Genomic DNA, 12,807 nt, shown 5'->3' on the forward strand with positions numbered 1-12,807 from the left:
GTGTCGAAGTTAAAATGGAGGCCGCTGCTGCTGTAGCTGGGTGATCCGAGGTAACTCCTCTCGATCAGCTGTCGCGCCGGAGGGATTTGCTGCTTGCCGGGGACCACGATCGATAACGTTTCGCTACGGTTTCTCACCCCCACCGGTGACCATAAAAGTGCGAATTAACATCAGCTAGAGCGTGGGGAAGACACCGAGTGTTGCAAACCAATTAAAATGCAAACAAAAAGCTTCTCTGTCGGTGATCTGGGAGTAACGAACAGGCTCCACAAGTAACTTATGCACGTAGCTTTTATTATAATTATTATTATTAATGCGCGAGAGAGTGGCACGATGTTCTGGCTCAGATCTGAACCAGCAAGGTATTAATGCCACATTGTTATTATTTATGAGCGCATTAGTCTTAGTTAACACCAAGACGTACAAAGTGGCATTTAAGTGTATTCTAATAACAAAAAACAAAATAAGCTTAGACGATTATTTCAAACTATTCTTTTATTTTTGCCTCCATGATTTTACTAATTATTGCGGGCCAAAATAAGAAAAACAAAACAAACTGAAGTCGAAAGAAAGAAAGTAAAGCAAAACAAGTGTGCTAATAACACATTTTCAGTGAACACTGGACATATGATAAATGAGATCCACATATGAGGACATTCGTTTTAAATTTCGATAGAACAGTGGCAAGTATAATGTCCTCGTAAGTGGACATTATACTTGAAGACCAAAATTTGGTATTTTGTCAGACAACCCAAAAATGTGATGTCCACATGTAGGAGGCTAAAACAGTTGAATATTTTGTCTGTGTGTGTGTTTTTTTCTAACTTTTTAACTCAACCTGATAAACGATAAACTTACAACTGACACACATATTTCTTCCTTCTTCTGCTCCCTTTAGAGGTCCCCACAGCAGACTATCTGCCTACTTCTCACCCTATCTGTAGCCTCCTCTTCTTCCACACTACCCTATGCATATCCTCCTTAACTCCATAAACCTCCTCCGTAGTCTTCCTCTTTTCCACCGGCCTGGCAGCTCTATCTTCAGCAACCTAGTGCAATGCATGGACTATCCCTCCTCTTCACATGTCCAAACCATCTCAGCCATGTCTCTCTAACCTTGTGTCTAAAACTGCTCAACCTGAGCTGTCCCTCTGATGTACACATTTCTAATCCTGTTCATTTTGGTCACTCCCAATGTAAATATTTGCATCTTCAGCTCTGCCTCTCGTCTTTTTGCCAGTGCTACCATCTCCAAACTATACATCACAGCAGGTTTTACTACTATCTTGTAAATTTTCACTCTTGCTACTATCCTTCTGTCACTAATCACCATTATGTTATACATTATACATACGTTATACATGTTATACATACTTACACCCGTACACACATAATACACATACAGAGAAATGTAGCCATTTATAAGAGACAAAGCAGGAGCTAGATTTTCTCTATATGCAAAGGGGGATCAGTGAACTCACCATGCACTAGGACAGATGAGCACATATCCTCAACACATTTCCATTTGTTTTGCAGCTTTCTTGTAGGGTCATGCTTTAAAACCAAATGCACAAGCTGATGAATGATCTTTTTTGGTGTCAGACAGACATGAGAAGTCTGACCTGCATAGGCCTATCCACTCAGTGTCCTCCTGGTTAACATGATTGCCGTAGAAGTACTAAACTGCCGTGAACTGAATAATTAAATTGAGTTTGCAATGCAATAATTTACTGATGGTACTGGTCTTTATGTTTTTCATTACCAAATTGTATAAATTCTTCAAGTTTATTAGCAGAATTTAACTGAGGTGGCATAGTGGCTTTAGTGGGCAGGCCTGGACCCCCCGAGGCTTATCCATAATGCCAATACTGGGTTTACCCCAGGTATTTAAACTCAACCAACTTTTTTCAACCAACCAACTGTTTTCCTCCTATTCACACACATATTATATCTCAGTTCTATAAACGTTCACTCCTCTTCTCTCCAGAACAGACCTTCACCTCTCCAGGCTCTCTTCCACCTGCTCCTTACTCTCTCACAACTTTATCATTAAGACTATAATGTTATAGTCCACTGAGACTCTTGCTTGACCTCATCTGTCTGGCCATCGTTCCCTTCCACCTGGTCTCCTCTAAACGCAATATATCTACCTTCCTTCGCTTCATTATATCAGCCAGCTCTTTTGCTTTCACAATCACACACTCACCTCATTCCCGCCTATCTTTCTCTCTTTTTGGCTCTGAACATGCCTTCCCCTCTCCTGTTTCTTTGTCTCCGGCCACTAGTAGCACAGTTTCTATTGGCACCTTGATGGCAACTTGCATGTAAATAGCATTCTTAATGTATGCTTGATTTGGTAAAACTTTATGTTGAATGACCTTTTTGATCTAACCCAACCCATTTAGCCAGGGACTGGCACTAGGAGTACACTGACTTATCGTCTATCAGGTGGAGTTAAAACGTTTTTTGACACTCAATATGATTGTCATTATGTCACTCTGTTATTCGTGACCTTTGCCCCATATAAGCGGAACTTTTCTTCTCTGGGTTTTGTTTATTACATAGATATGTGGGGCACCGTGTGATTCGTATGTGGTTCATCGTAATTCACTCATTTTAACCAAGTTGATCAATAAGATAATCATTACGATAGTAATGGAAGTGATATAAGTGTCATTCACCAACAATCGCAGTAAGTTTGAACTGTTATTCAGTCAACGAAATTGCGGCGACCGGCGACTTTTTGTTGAGTTTAGCAACCAACTTACACACGACAGCCAATCGTAACCTACAACACTGGATAATGCCACATTTCATTGGCTAGAGTGGGGGGCGGTCACTTTAGTCCCTCCTCTGGTTTCACCCTGAAATAATTCCGACTGCTTCTTCAGTGAAGGTTCATTGCGGTGACTGTGTAGCGCTAGTTGTCTGTTATAGTTAAACGTTTCAGCTACAATGTCTGGCCGTGTTCTCGTCGGAGTTAAGCGTGTCATTGACTATGCAGTTAAGGTAATATCTTAGGTCAAATTACCTATTTTCGTTCGCGATTTTAAATGTATTTTTCTTTGCTCACTTATTTGACATTCTGTGCTCTGCTAGCTAATGTTAGCCTAAAATCGTCATTTGGTTGTGGAACCAAAACTATTGTTTTGTTTCTCCACAGATCCGTGTGAAGCCAGACAACACTGGCGTGGTGACAGATGGTGTTAAGCACTCAATGAACCCCTTCTGTGAGATTGCTGTAGAGGAGGCGGTCAAGCTGAAGGAGAAGAAGCTTATTAAGGAGGTTGTGGCTGTCAGCTGTGGGCCACAGCAGTCGCAGGTGAATGAGCTGGGGCGAGACAGTAATTTAGAAAGTTAACTGCTTTTTGGAGTTCTTTGGAGCTGCTGCAAGTTGATGCATATATATATATATATATATATATATATATATATATATATATATATATTTAGGTGTATTATTTTACATGTAAAAGAACTTTTGAAATCCCATGCATATAACCTGTCAGACTCACAGTAAGCAGAAAGTGATTATTATGATGTTAACATAAATGTACTTTTAATATGTTTAAGGTTATCAACGATTATAATTTAAGGGTTGTCATCAAACATAAAGCCAAAGAAAAGTTCTCTTACATGTGTTTTTTCTAACTCAGGAGACCATCCGTACTGCCCTTGCCATGGGGGCTGACCGTGGCATTCATGTGGATGTGAGTGGGAAAGACTACGAAAACCTGGGACCCCTTCAGGTCTCTAAGATCCTGGCAGCTCTTGCCAAACAGGAGGATGCTCAGCTTATTCTCCTTGGCAAACAGGTTAAAGATTTCAGTTAGTTTGTTTTCCTCACACTCTCTCAAATTGCGTTCTTAGTTTGCATACTCTAAACAATACTTGCACTGCTGTTAAGTAATTAAGGACTTGTGTTTATTTCATAGGCCATCGATGATGATTGCAATCAGACTGGCCAGATGACAGCAGCTTTACTGGACTGGCCTCAGGTAAGACTACCTTAAATAGTAGCACTGAGATATTTGACCCCATAATTATGTCGGTATCAGTTTATTTTCTTTCTTTTCTTTTCTTTTCTTGTAGATTTTCTGTGTTTTCTGTTTCTTCGTGGGTGTTGTATAGCAGTAATGATAAGAGGATATGTTCCTGTTCCCAATAGCCTTCACTAACCTTATCAAAGTTGGTAAAAGCTAGTTTGAGTCAGTAAGATCTACAGTAATCCTGCACATATCAACAAAGCCAAAGTCAAAGGCTGCCTGGATAGATGGAGTGAAGTTCTCCTTTGGCTGGCTAAAACAGAGCATTTTAATCTTATTTACAGTGTCCAGGTTGGGCACTTGGATAGACAGACATTGTAATGTAAATGTCAAAAATTATTTATAAATTTGGGTTACATACATTACTCCTGTAGTCAAGATTATTTGTAGTTGTAGTTACACTAGCAAACCAGCAGATGGCATTAACTGATTGAGTCCCATATAATGTGTAGCAGATGAAAATAGAGGAACAGTTCCCAGGGGAGATCCTACTGTGAATTTTTTTTTAATGTATTTATTTTGTGAAATTATACGTATCTTCACATTGCAGGGTACCTTTGCATCAGAAGTGTCCTTGGAAGGAGACAAGATTAATTTGGTCAGAGAAATCGATGGTGGTCTGGAACATATTAAGATCAACACACCAGCAGTGATCACTGCAGACCTTCGACTCAACACCCCCAGATATGCCACACTGCCTAATATCATGGTAAGCAGCTGAAATGATGTTCAGAAACGAAAGACGCTAAAAAGTCATTAAGATCATGTTGCTGATTTCTGGGACAAGATTAGAGACAGGTTCTGACTGTAATTGCTGGGTTTACCTTTAAGACCTAACCTGCTATAAAGTAGTTTGAAAAGAGGAGTAATTATTTTATTCACCCTTTGTGCATAACTTGTTTCAGAAAGCCAAGAAGAAGAAGATTGCTACTGTGAAGCCTGCAGACTTGGGGGTGGATGTGACTTCACGGTTGGAGGTGTTGAAAGTGGAGGAGCCTCCACAGAGGCAGGCAGGGATGAAGGTGGAGACAGTGGAAGACCTAGTGGTCAAACTGAAAGAGGCAGGGAGGGTATAGAGGCTTAAGCACATAAGCTGGGAGTGCAGAACCTAACAGAGGTGAGTATCAGTGAATTAATAGTTTTCATCAGAAAGTTAAGCAAAAAGTTACATTTTTAAAGACATCAGGGTCATTTTCTCTGGCATGACTAAGCACCTTCTAGCTCACCTGCTATTTTCATTTTCTTTCCCCTTGCCAGTGTGCCTCAGCAACGTATGCTAGATCTTCTCGGCTGGTGATCCCATGTATTAGTATTAACAGGTTTCATGCATTTATGACCTTTCCACCTGTATCTATATCTTAAAAATCCCACAATTATATTTCTGTGCAAACTCTAAACTATATTTGTTTGAAAAAAAGGTATGAATTTTATATTAGATCAAGTAATTATAACAGGCCTTTTTTACAAAAAGAGATTAATAGGGTATTTTTAATTTTAAGGTATTCTGGGAAAAGGAACAATGCATCATTAATGAATTGGTAAAAGAAAATTGCATACCACAAATTAATTATCCACAATAGACCTATATCTACCTCTTGATTACAACTTTTTAAGAGTGCAGTAAAATTAACTCTTGTGATGAATGATAGAATTGTTTGTGTAGAGCATTATTATCCTTTTTATAACAATCTCATCTCATTTTGAGGGGGGGGAAAGTCACATTTATTTTGTTATGGCAAATGATATTGTGTGTCTTGTGGCGATTAAAGAAAAAGTAATTAAAGATGCTAATTGCTACTCTTGTCTTGAATTACTTATCTATGTTATTTTCTTTCCTTGCAGGATTCTCTAATGAATAACGAGACTGAACTACATAAGCCCAACCACAGGACAAGCTTATGTGTTGGTCTAATCCCTCTGTTTGAAACTGTGGCTCCTGAGGATATGCAGGGAGGTACTGATAGAAGTGGAGAAATATTGAGACACACTGTCCCGCAGTCAGACAAGCCCAAAAGAATCATCTTGTCTTGTGAATGCATTTGAACTTGCAGAGTAGTTCATTTGTTTCATTATATCACAATGCTATAAGAAGCGGTGTTTATGCAGTAATTTAAATCCAGAATCTTCCCATCACTCATGCTGCTGTTTGTATTGAACTGTACCCAAACTTCCCCAGTTTGATGCATTTCAGCTGCTTCATCCTCATCTGTTAATTCTTGTATATCTGTAGTCAGACATGTTAAGAGGTGCAATTTTTGTAAATGACGTATGTAAATACAGAACCACCCAACATGTTGATTTGAAGACGTCTGCTAGCATTACTATCTTGACTACTGTGACTGTGAGGATTGACTAGACGGTGTCTCTCAGTATGAGCAGGGGAACGTGATCCTAAATTGGAATTTTACCATAAGCGCCTAAGTTCTCTTTTGATTGTACAGAACATCACAATAACAATAAAGCAGCCAGTCTTTTTCACATCTACAGTTGTGTCTGGTCTCTTGGCGTTTCCTTTGAGTTTACAGTACCTTACATTTTATCTTTTAAATTTAGTCTGCAGTCTTTAGACTGTTTTACTAGTTATAGTCCAAAATATGTTGATCAGATCTCTTATTGTGCCTTATTTACCACCATATTGTGTTTATGTGCTAAAAGACAAATAATTTCCAAGTTACCAAAACTGATTCCTAAGTATGATTTTTTTTTTTTTTCTCTTTCTTCCTTTTTTTCTCCTCTAACCTCTCTACAAAAGGCATTTTGTAAAGGGTATAATGGTATAGTACCTGTGTAGGTTTTTGACTTAAAACAACAGGTTTAATCTCAAACTAGTGTTTCGAGTTTAATCTTAAGTGTGGTCCTAATACTTTTTTTTTTTTTTTTTTTAAGACCAGTAAAAGCGTGATTCTTAGGTCATGTGTCTTTAATCTGTAATGTTTTATTAGAGCACCTGTGAAAAGAAAAATGGAATCCAGGTTTCAGAAGAAGTTCCAACATTGTTTGCTTAGAATAAAACAGCAAAACTGCCTCCTCCTTTACAAAAATAAGAATAAACTGAGAAATTGTAAAAGTAACCTGCGAATAAACCTTGAAAATGTGGTTTCTTTTGGGTTTTTTTTTACACTTTACAGCATAATTTCAAAATATAGCCTAGTTATTATAGCACTTTATTACAGATTTATTGTTATGATATATTCAATTGATTTATTCCAAACTACAAATGTCACCTTTTTTAGGTTTTGGTCTCCATACAAAAAGCCTGGTGGTTTTTAGCACATAGGTATGTGATTTAAAACTGGGTACTGTATGAACACGTACATGGACAGGCAGGCCTCTTGACTTTCCCATATTAGCATACATCATTGACTGCTAAGATGAGGGTACCAGAACTATGGTGACGCAGGTAAAGTTGTTACTTAAACGTTCTCTCCACCTCTTCTTTAGTTAATATACCTGGTATATTTATACCAGTTGTATTAAGGAAATATTGTTATGTTATTTTATCAGCAAGCAGATACAAATAAAGGGGCTGTTGTGTGTAATTACGTAAGGGGCGTGGCCTCACGTGCACAATCCAGTGAGTACAGGTGGGATACTCACGCGCCTGGCTGTCCGCTGGAGCTTCTGCTGATACAGAAGTTACCGCTTTAGGACTTTACATGACGTTTTTGTTTTTCGTCTCTGCTTTTGTACTGGAAATACAAACGGTTGCTTCTAATAACAAGCGTGCTTAAAGTTTTACTAAAAATGCCTTGTGTAAAGGAATTCAAGAGATTAAGCTCGTTGTTTGTGGCCATTTTATCATTTTTTACTTTCCAAGGTGAGACTAAAGCGTAGTTACGCCTTATGACACTTATCTGTGTGATTTTGTTTGTTAGTATTAGAAATTTTTGTGTCACTTTTAGGGTTAGAAAAAGAGGGCTTTTTTGTGCGTTTCTGTAACAACAGCATTGTTCCCGATTGTAAAATTAAACGACACTAATTCTGTTTAATTGGCATTATTTTGATGTTAGCAGACTTATTGCGTGACCTTGCAATTTCCTCTCTAATTCAGTTACTTGGCTACATCCTCACAGGTGCCCGCTGTGAACTGCTGGTTTCTCCTGCTGGTCCCAGTCTGGTGAATGCTTTAGCTGGCGAAAACGTGACTCTGGCTGTGTCCTTCAGTGATGCCTCTGACGGTGACCCAGTTGTTAGTTGGTTTAAGGGGGTTTTAAGTATTGCTACATGGACTATAAACTCCATGGCTGATCCACCTGTAGCTGCAACTTTAAGTAGTGTAATCAGGATAGACAAACAAAGTGCATCCCTCACCTTTTTTAATGTTCCACTTAACTACACGGGTGACTACACCATCGAAATGGTTAAATCTGGAATGAAAAGAGCCTCAACTACTTTCACTCTGAAAATATTTGGTGAGTGGGCATATCTGGCTGGAAGACGTGCTGTTGTTGATGGCTTAGATAAAATGTTAAATATAACTCTTTAAATATTAAACAACTGTTTTAATATTTTAGACAAACCATGAATGAAAATTAAAAAATGAAATTTGACATTTGTACCTGCTGTCTTAATAAGGCTGATGCATTAGAAAGGAAAGGCAGTATACTAGAGTAGATATAATCATCTAGTGGTTCTTCTTTCCTTTCATGTTTTTATTTACAGAGTACATCCAGAGCTTGACTCTGAGCTCACAGCCGGGTCTTATCAAAGAGGGAACTGAGAACTTCACCCTACAGCATAGCATGCTCCAAGGAGTGTTTGAGCAACAAATGTGGTTCTTCAATGGCATTGAAATAAAAAACAGCTCACACTATTTAGTGAAGACACAAGCAAATAGTCTTGTGATCCTCAGGCCAAACCGAAATGACACAGGAGAGTACGCTGTGTTACTGACAAACCCCTTCAGAAATGCAACGGCATCTCAAAATGTCTCTGTGCGGTGTAAGTTTATCAGTTTAAAAGTTTTACAGCTTAAAGTCTTCTTTATTTATATACTTATAAGTTTCTTTATTTATATCCCTGTTTTCTTATAACTCTCCATGGTGTGTTATAGATGGACCTGATGAGCCTACACTTGAGGCCCTTCCACTTCAGTCTTTTTATTTAGCAGGAGACTCTTTGAACCTCTCCTGTCAGGCTAATGGATTCCCACAGCCAATCGCTGAGTGGGTCTTTGGTGGGAAGATCATTTCCCTAAAAGGAGTCCTGAATCTAACAAATGTACAAACCAGTCAAGGAGGTGTTTACACATGCAGGCTCGTCAATGAAGATACAAAAGAAAGCCGCCAAAAGAACATGACCTTAACTGTTTATGGTATGTGGAAAAGTAGACATTTTATCCTTTAGGTCATGTTTTTGTGAAATTGTTCACAATCTGGATTGAGAATTATATTTTAGTTTGTCATGGTTTGCTGTACATAGTACATAGTACTCATTTAATGCTGTTTACATTTATCTAAATAAAATATTTAAATGTGTACCCAGACATTAATAACAGATTCATTTTATCTTGGGACAGAGCGGCCGGTGGGCAACCCTGAGTGCTCGGTGCAGTCAGTGAATGCCATCAACCTGCAGTATCACTGTGAATGGGTAGGGGGAACCCCACAGGCCCAGCTGTCTTTTCCAGAGCTAAGCAACTCCAGCAGTGGAACAGGGAACTTCAGCTTAACCGTCAATGCATCAGATAATCTAAATGGGAAAACAATCCAGTGCATGGCAGAACACCCGGTTGAACATAATAACTGCAATATCACTGCAAGCAAGTTTTAAATTTTTAACTCATAACAAATCCACATAATGTATGCATAATGTGCTTTATTGACTTTGGCAGTCGAGTCTAAACAGGTACCTTGTGTTCTCCAGGTAGTCCTGTAGCATTCCTTCCAATTATGAGAACCGCAGTTGACTCTGGGGGCAAAATAGTGGTGACAGTCCGCTGTTTCAGTGAGGCATCACCTAAAGCTGTTGTGTCATGGTTCAGTAGCAATGAGACTGTCACCAACGGGTCCACATACCAGATCAGCAGCAACACCTCACAGCTTATGATTCGTCATTACAGTGTCAGCAACTTTCTTCTCCAAAACTACACCTGCACATGCAGGAACCCTCTGGGCAGCAAGAAAAGAGAAATTCAGCTACAAGGTATAAGTCATTTGTTCAATTTAATTTTATAGAGAAATATATTTCTTACATTACCATGTTTAACAGGTGTTGAAAGTTACTAGTTAAAATAATTTGTTAAAAAAGGGGTTGATTACTCAGATCTTTAAATGTACCTGTCTGACTATGTAAAAACACTGACAACTAAAAGTAATAGTTGACATTCACATCTAGGTAGATAAAAGTATAAAATTGTATTTATGTATGTAAAACAGTAAAGGAAACATTCGTCAGATGAGTGAAAATGTAAGGACATAAATCTTCAGCTGGTTTTATAATTAAAATAACTAACAAAAATAACCAACAGTTTCTTGTTTTAGGTTCTCAGTTCTGAGGCAGTAATGTTTAGAAAGCAGTTAGAGTTTTCAAATCAAAGTTGAGAAAGTGGTATCAAAGTAATTGTTATTTGTAGATCCACTTAAAAATAAAATATTTAAACATATTTTGACATTTTTGTGTCGACTCTAAAGTTAAATATGTGCCATTAAAATGTAAGGAGTCTGCTGCTTTGGAGTACTGCTCGCATTGCCTGAAACAAAGGCACAATGGGCCCTCAGAAACAGAGCTAAGTAATACCTGAGAATGCAGTTTCCTTTCAGACAAAGCTCTTCAGTTTTGGTGTACCCTCGCCTCCCCCCTTCTTCTGCCCTTCCTTGATCTCCCCTACTCTCACAATCCCTCTCTCTTTCCAGGACCATCCATCTCAGATTCCAGTTTGTTCCCTAACCAAAACGGAACCATCGTCACGTTGACCTGGGAGGTCCCATCTATGTCTGTTGTTACAGGTACTAAAATTAAGGGAAGGTCTTAAATGTGCTAGTTTGACCTATCTTCACAAGATTATCTCTAAAGAAAAAACACAGAGACTCACCCTTCTTGTTTTGATATTCCATAACCCATGTGAATGAATACTGCTAGTGTGAAAACAGAAACTCAAAATAGAAGATAGGGGTGTAAATAATGTGTTGTCTGTGAAACTACCATCTACATGGAGCTGTGTTTTGGGCAAAATATTTTAAAGATGAAACTACTAGGAAAATCAAATGCCAGTTTTGGTTATGGCTAGTATCGGCTAGCTTATGTATATACAATTACCTGTTTCAGTAAGCTCTAACATTGATCACTGAAATCTTGAGAGATCTGCTAGAATTAACTGGTTTCCTCTGTGAATTGTGATGCTACAAAACAGAATTGTGTGTGATTTTGTTAAGGGTTCGACATCCAAATGAAAGGACCAGACCTTCTGAGCAAAAATCACAATGCCCCTCTGACTAAAAGCAGCTCAAATGTATATCGCACAATCCAGCAGAAACCTGGTTCTGCCAGGAGTACGGATATCTTTTTCCTTGATCCCAAGCTGACCTACTGGTTTCAAGTCATCCCCAAAGCTCGTATGACCAATGGAGAGCCGTCTAAGAGCCGAAGAATTGGTCCAGGTATAGCACAGCTGTGTGTGTGTGAAACAGCTCTTATCTCATTGTTAGTGATGAGCCTACAGTAACATTTTTGGTTACAGTCTGTCGTGTTGATGGCAGGTGAAGGACTGAGTGGTCCTGCTATTGCTGGCATTGCAGCAGGAATCCCCTGCAGCCTTCTGTTCCTTCTTTTGCTGATTGGCCTCATCTACCTTGGTGTCTACTGCATCAGGAACAAAAGTAGGTGAATTTAAATACTAAATATAAATTACATTTACACTGACTTATTTAGTTACTTACTGTGATGCTTTTCTTTGGACTTTTATGTTTGCTTTTCATAGGTCATCAGCCAAGATATCCAGTTCCCAGAGCAGTTGATAAGGTTTGAAATACACTAGCCAGCATAATTAATGTGCAGGAATTTATCTGGATAATTTTACTGCTAGTTACAGTTAACTACTTACATTTATCCCACTGTACTCATATTGCATTTGTGTTGAAGCCTGGTTTATTTAAAAAAAAATTCACATTGCACAATGAATCGTTGTTATATTTGATGATTACATTTTGTGCATGTCATGCCCTCCACAGGTAAAAAACAGCCAACCAAATATCGCCGTGAATAACATGCTGAAAGGAGCGCTGAAGTCCCCCCCTGACTACTACAGGTTACAGAAGGTAGTCTTACTATAGCAAATAAATAGATGTAGTGGGTAACTGCTTCCATTTATCACAGAAAATAAGGGTTTTCTCTTTTTTCTTTTAGACTCTCTCTGAAAAATCAGTGTCTCTGCCCGCATTTATCCCTCCACCACCTACCAGAGTTGCTACAACCGTCTAAGCTTTTTTTTTTTTTTTTAAATTGTATTGATGTGGATGGTAACCCTTTTTGTGTATTTATTTTGTATATTGTATATCTAAAATAAGGATCTCTATTCTTCTGTCATTCTGTGTGTCTGTTATAAGTGAGAACTGAGATTTCCACTTGTAGATGGATGTGTGTGTATATATATATATATACACACACACACACACACACTCACTTTAATTTTAAAAATTAAAGGATAATTTTTAAAATACAGGACAAGTTAATATCCTGTGTAGTAGTGCACTTTCGTAGGCCAGCATCATGGGCTTTTGCCCAGGTTTTTCTGTTGTTTTAAAAATATTGGCATAACATAACA

At 38.4% G+C, this 12,807-nt stretch overlaps 2 protein-coding genes across 4 annotated transcripts; both read left to right on the forward strand.

Annotated features, from left to right (window-relative positions):
* Positions 1 to 25: 25 nt before the first annotated feature.
* On the forward strand, positions 26 to 6,532 carry etfb (electron transfer flavoprotein subunit beta). 2 transcript variants are annotated; one of them, XM_085177550.1, is made up of 7 exons: positions 26 to 50; positions 3,164 to 3,322; positions 3,657 to 3,815; positions 3,936 to 3,998; positions 4,597 to 4,755; positions 4,952 to 5,163; positions 5,889 to 6,532. In XM_085177550.1, the coding sequence occupies exons 2-6, from the start codon at positions 3,218 to 3,220 to the stop codon at positions 5,120 to 5,122; spliced, it is 657 nt and encodes a 218-aa protein (XP_085033676.1). In that variant the 5' UTR covers positions 26 to 50; positions 3,164 to 3,217; the 3' UTR covers positions 5,123 to 5,163; positions 5,889 to 6,532. The 2 variants fall into 2 exon arrangements, with proteins under 2 accessions (XP_085033676.1, XP_085033675.1); XM_085177549.1 differs by lacking the exon at positions 26 to 50 and adding an exon at positions 2,862 to 3,009.
* A 136-nt stretch (positions 6,533 to 6,668) lies between these two features.
* On the forward strand, positions 6,669 to 12,474 carry vsig10l (V-set and immunoglobulin domain containing 10 like). 2 transcript variants are annotated; one of them, XM_085177543.1, is made up of 12 exons: positions 6,669 to 7,863; positions 8,120 to 8,458; positions 8,709 to 8,987; positions 9,100 to 9,360; positions 9,565 to 9,811; positions 9,916 to 10,190; positions 10,901 to 10,993; positions 11,420 to 11,644; positions 11,744 to 11,863; positions 11,965 to 12,005; positions 12,215 to 12,301; positions 12,390 to 12,474. In XM_085177543.1, exons 1-12 carry the CDS (start codon positions 7,791 to 7,793, stop codon positions 12,462 to 12,464), a joined length of 2,115 nt encoding a protein of 704 aa, XP_085033669.1. In that variant the 5' UTR covers positions 6,669 to 7,790; the 3' UTR covers positions 12,465 to 12,474. The 2 variants fall into 2 exon arrangements, with proteins under 2 accessions (XP_085033669.1, XP_085033670.1); XM_085177544.1 differs by lacking the exons at positions 11,965 to 12,005; positions 12,215 to 12,301; positions 12,390 to 12,474 and having other exon boundaries at positions 11,725 to 11,857.
* The last annotated feature ends 333 nt before the right edge of the window (positions 12,475 to 12,807 follow it).

This window comes from Neolamprologus multifasciatus, chromosome 11 (genome assembly GCF_963576455.1).
Source record: "Neolamprologus multifasciatus chromosome 11, fNeoMul1.2, whole genome shotgun sequence".
Lineage (NCBI taxonomy): Eukaryota > Metazoa > Chordata > Actinopteri > Cichliformes > Cichlidae > Neolamprologus > Neolamprologus multifasciatus.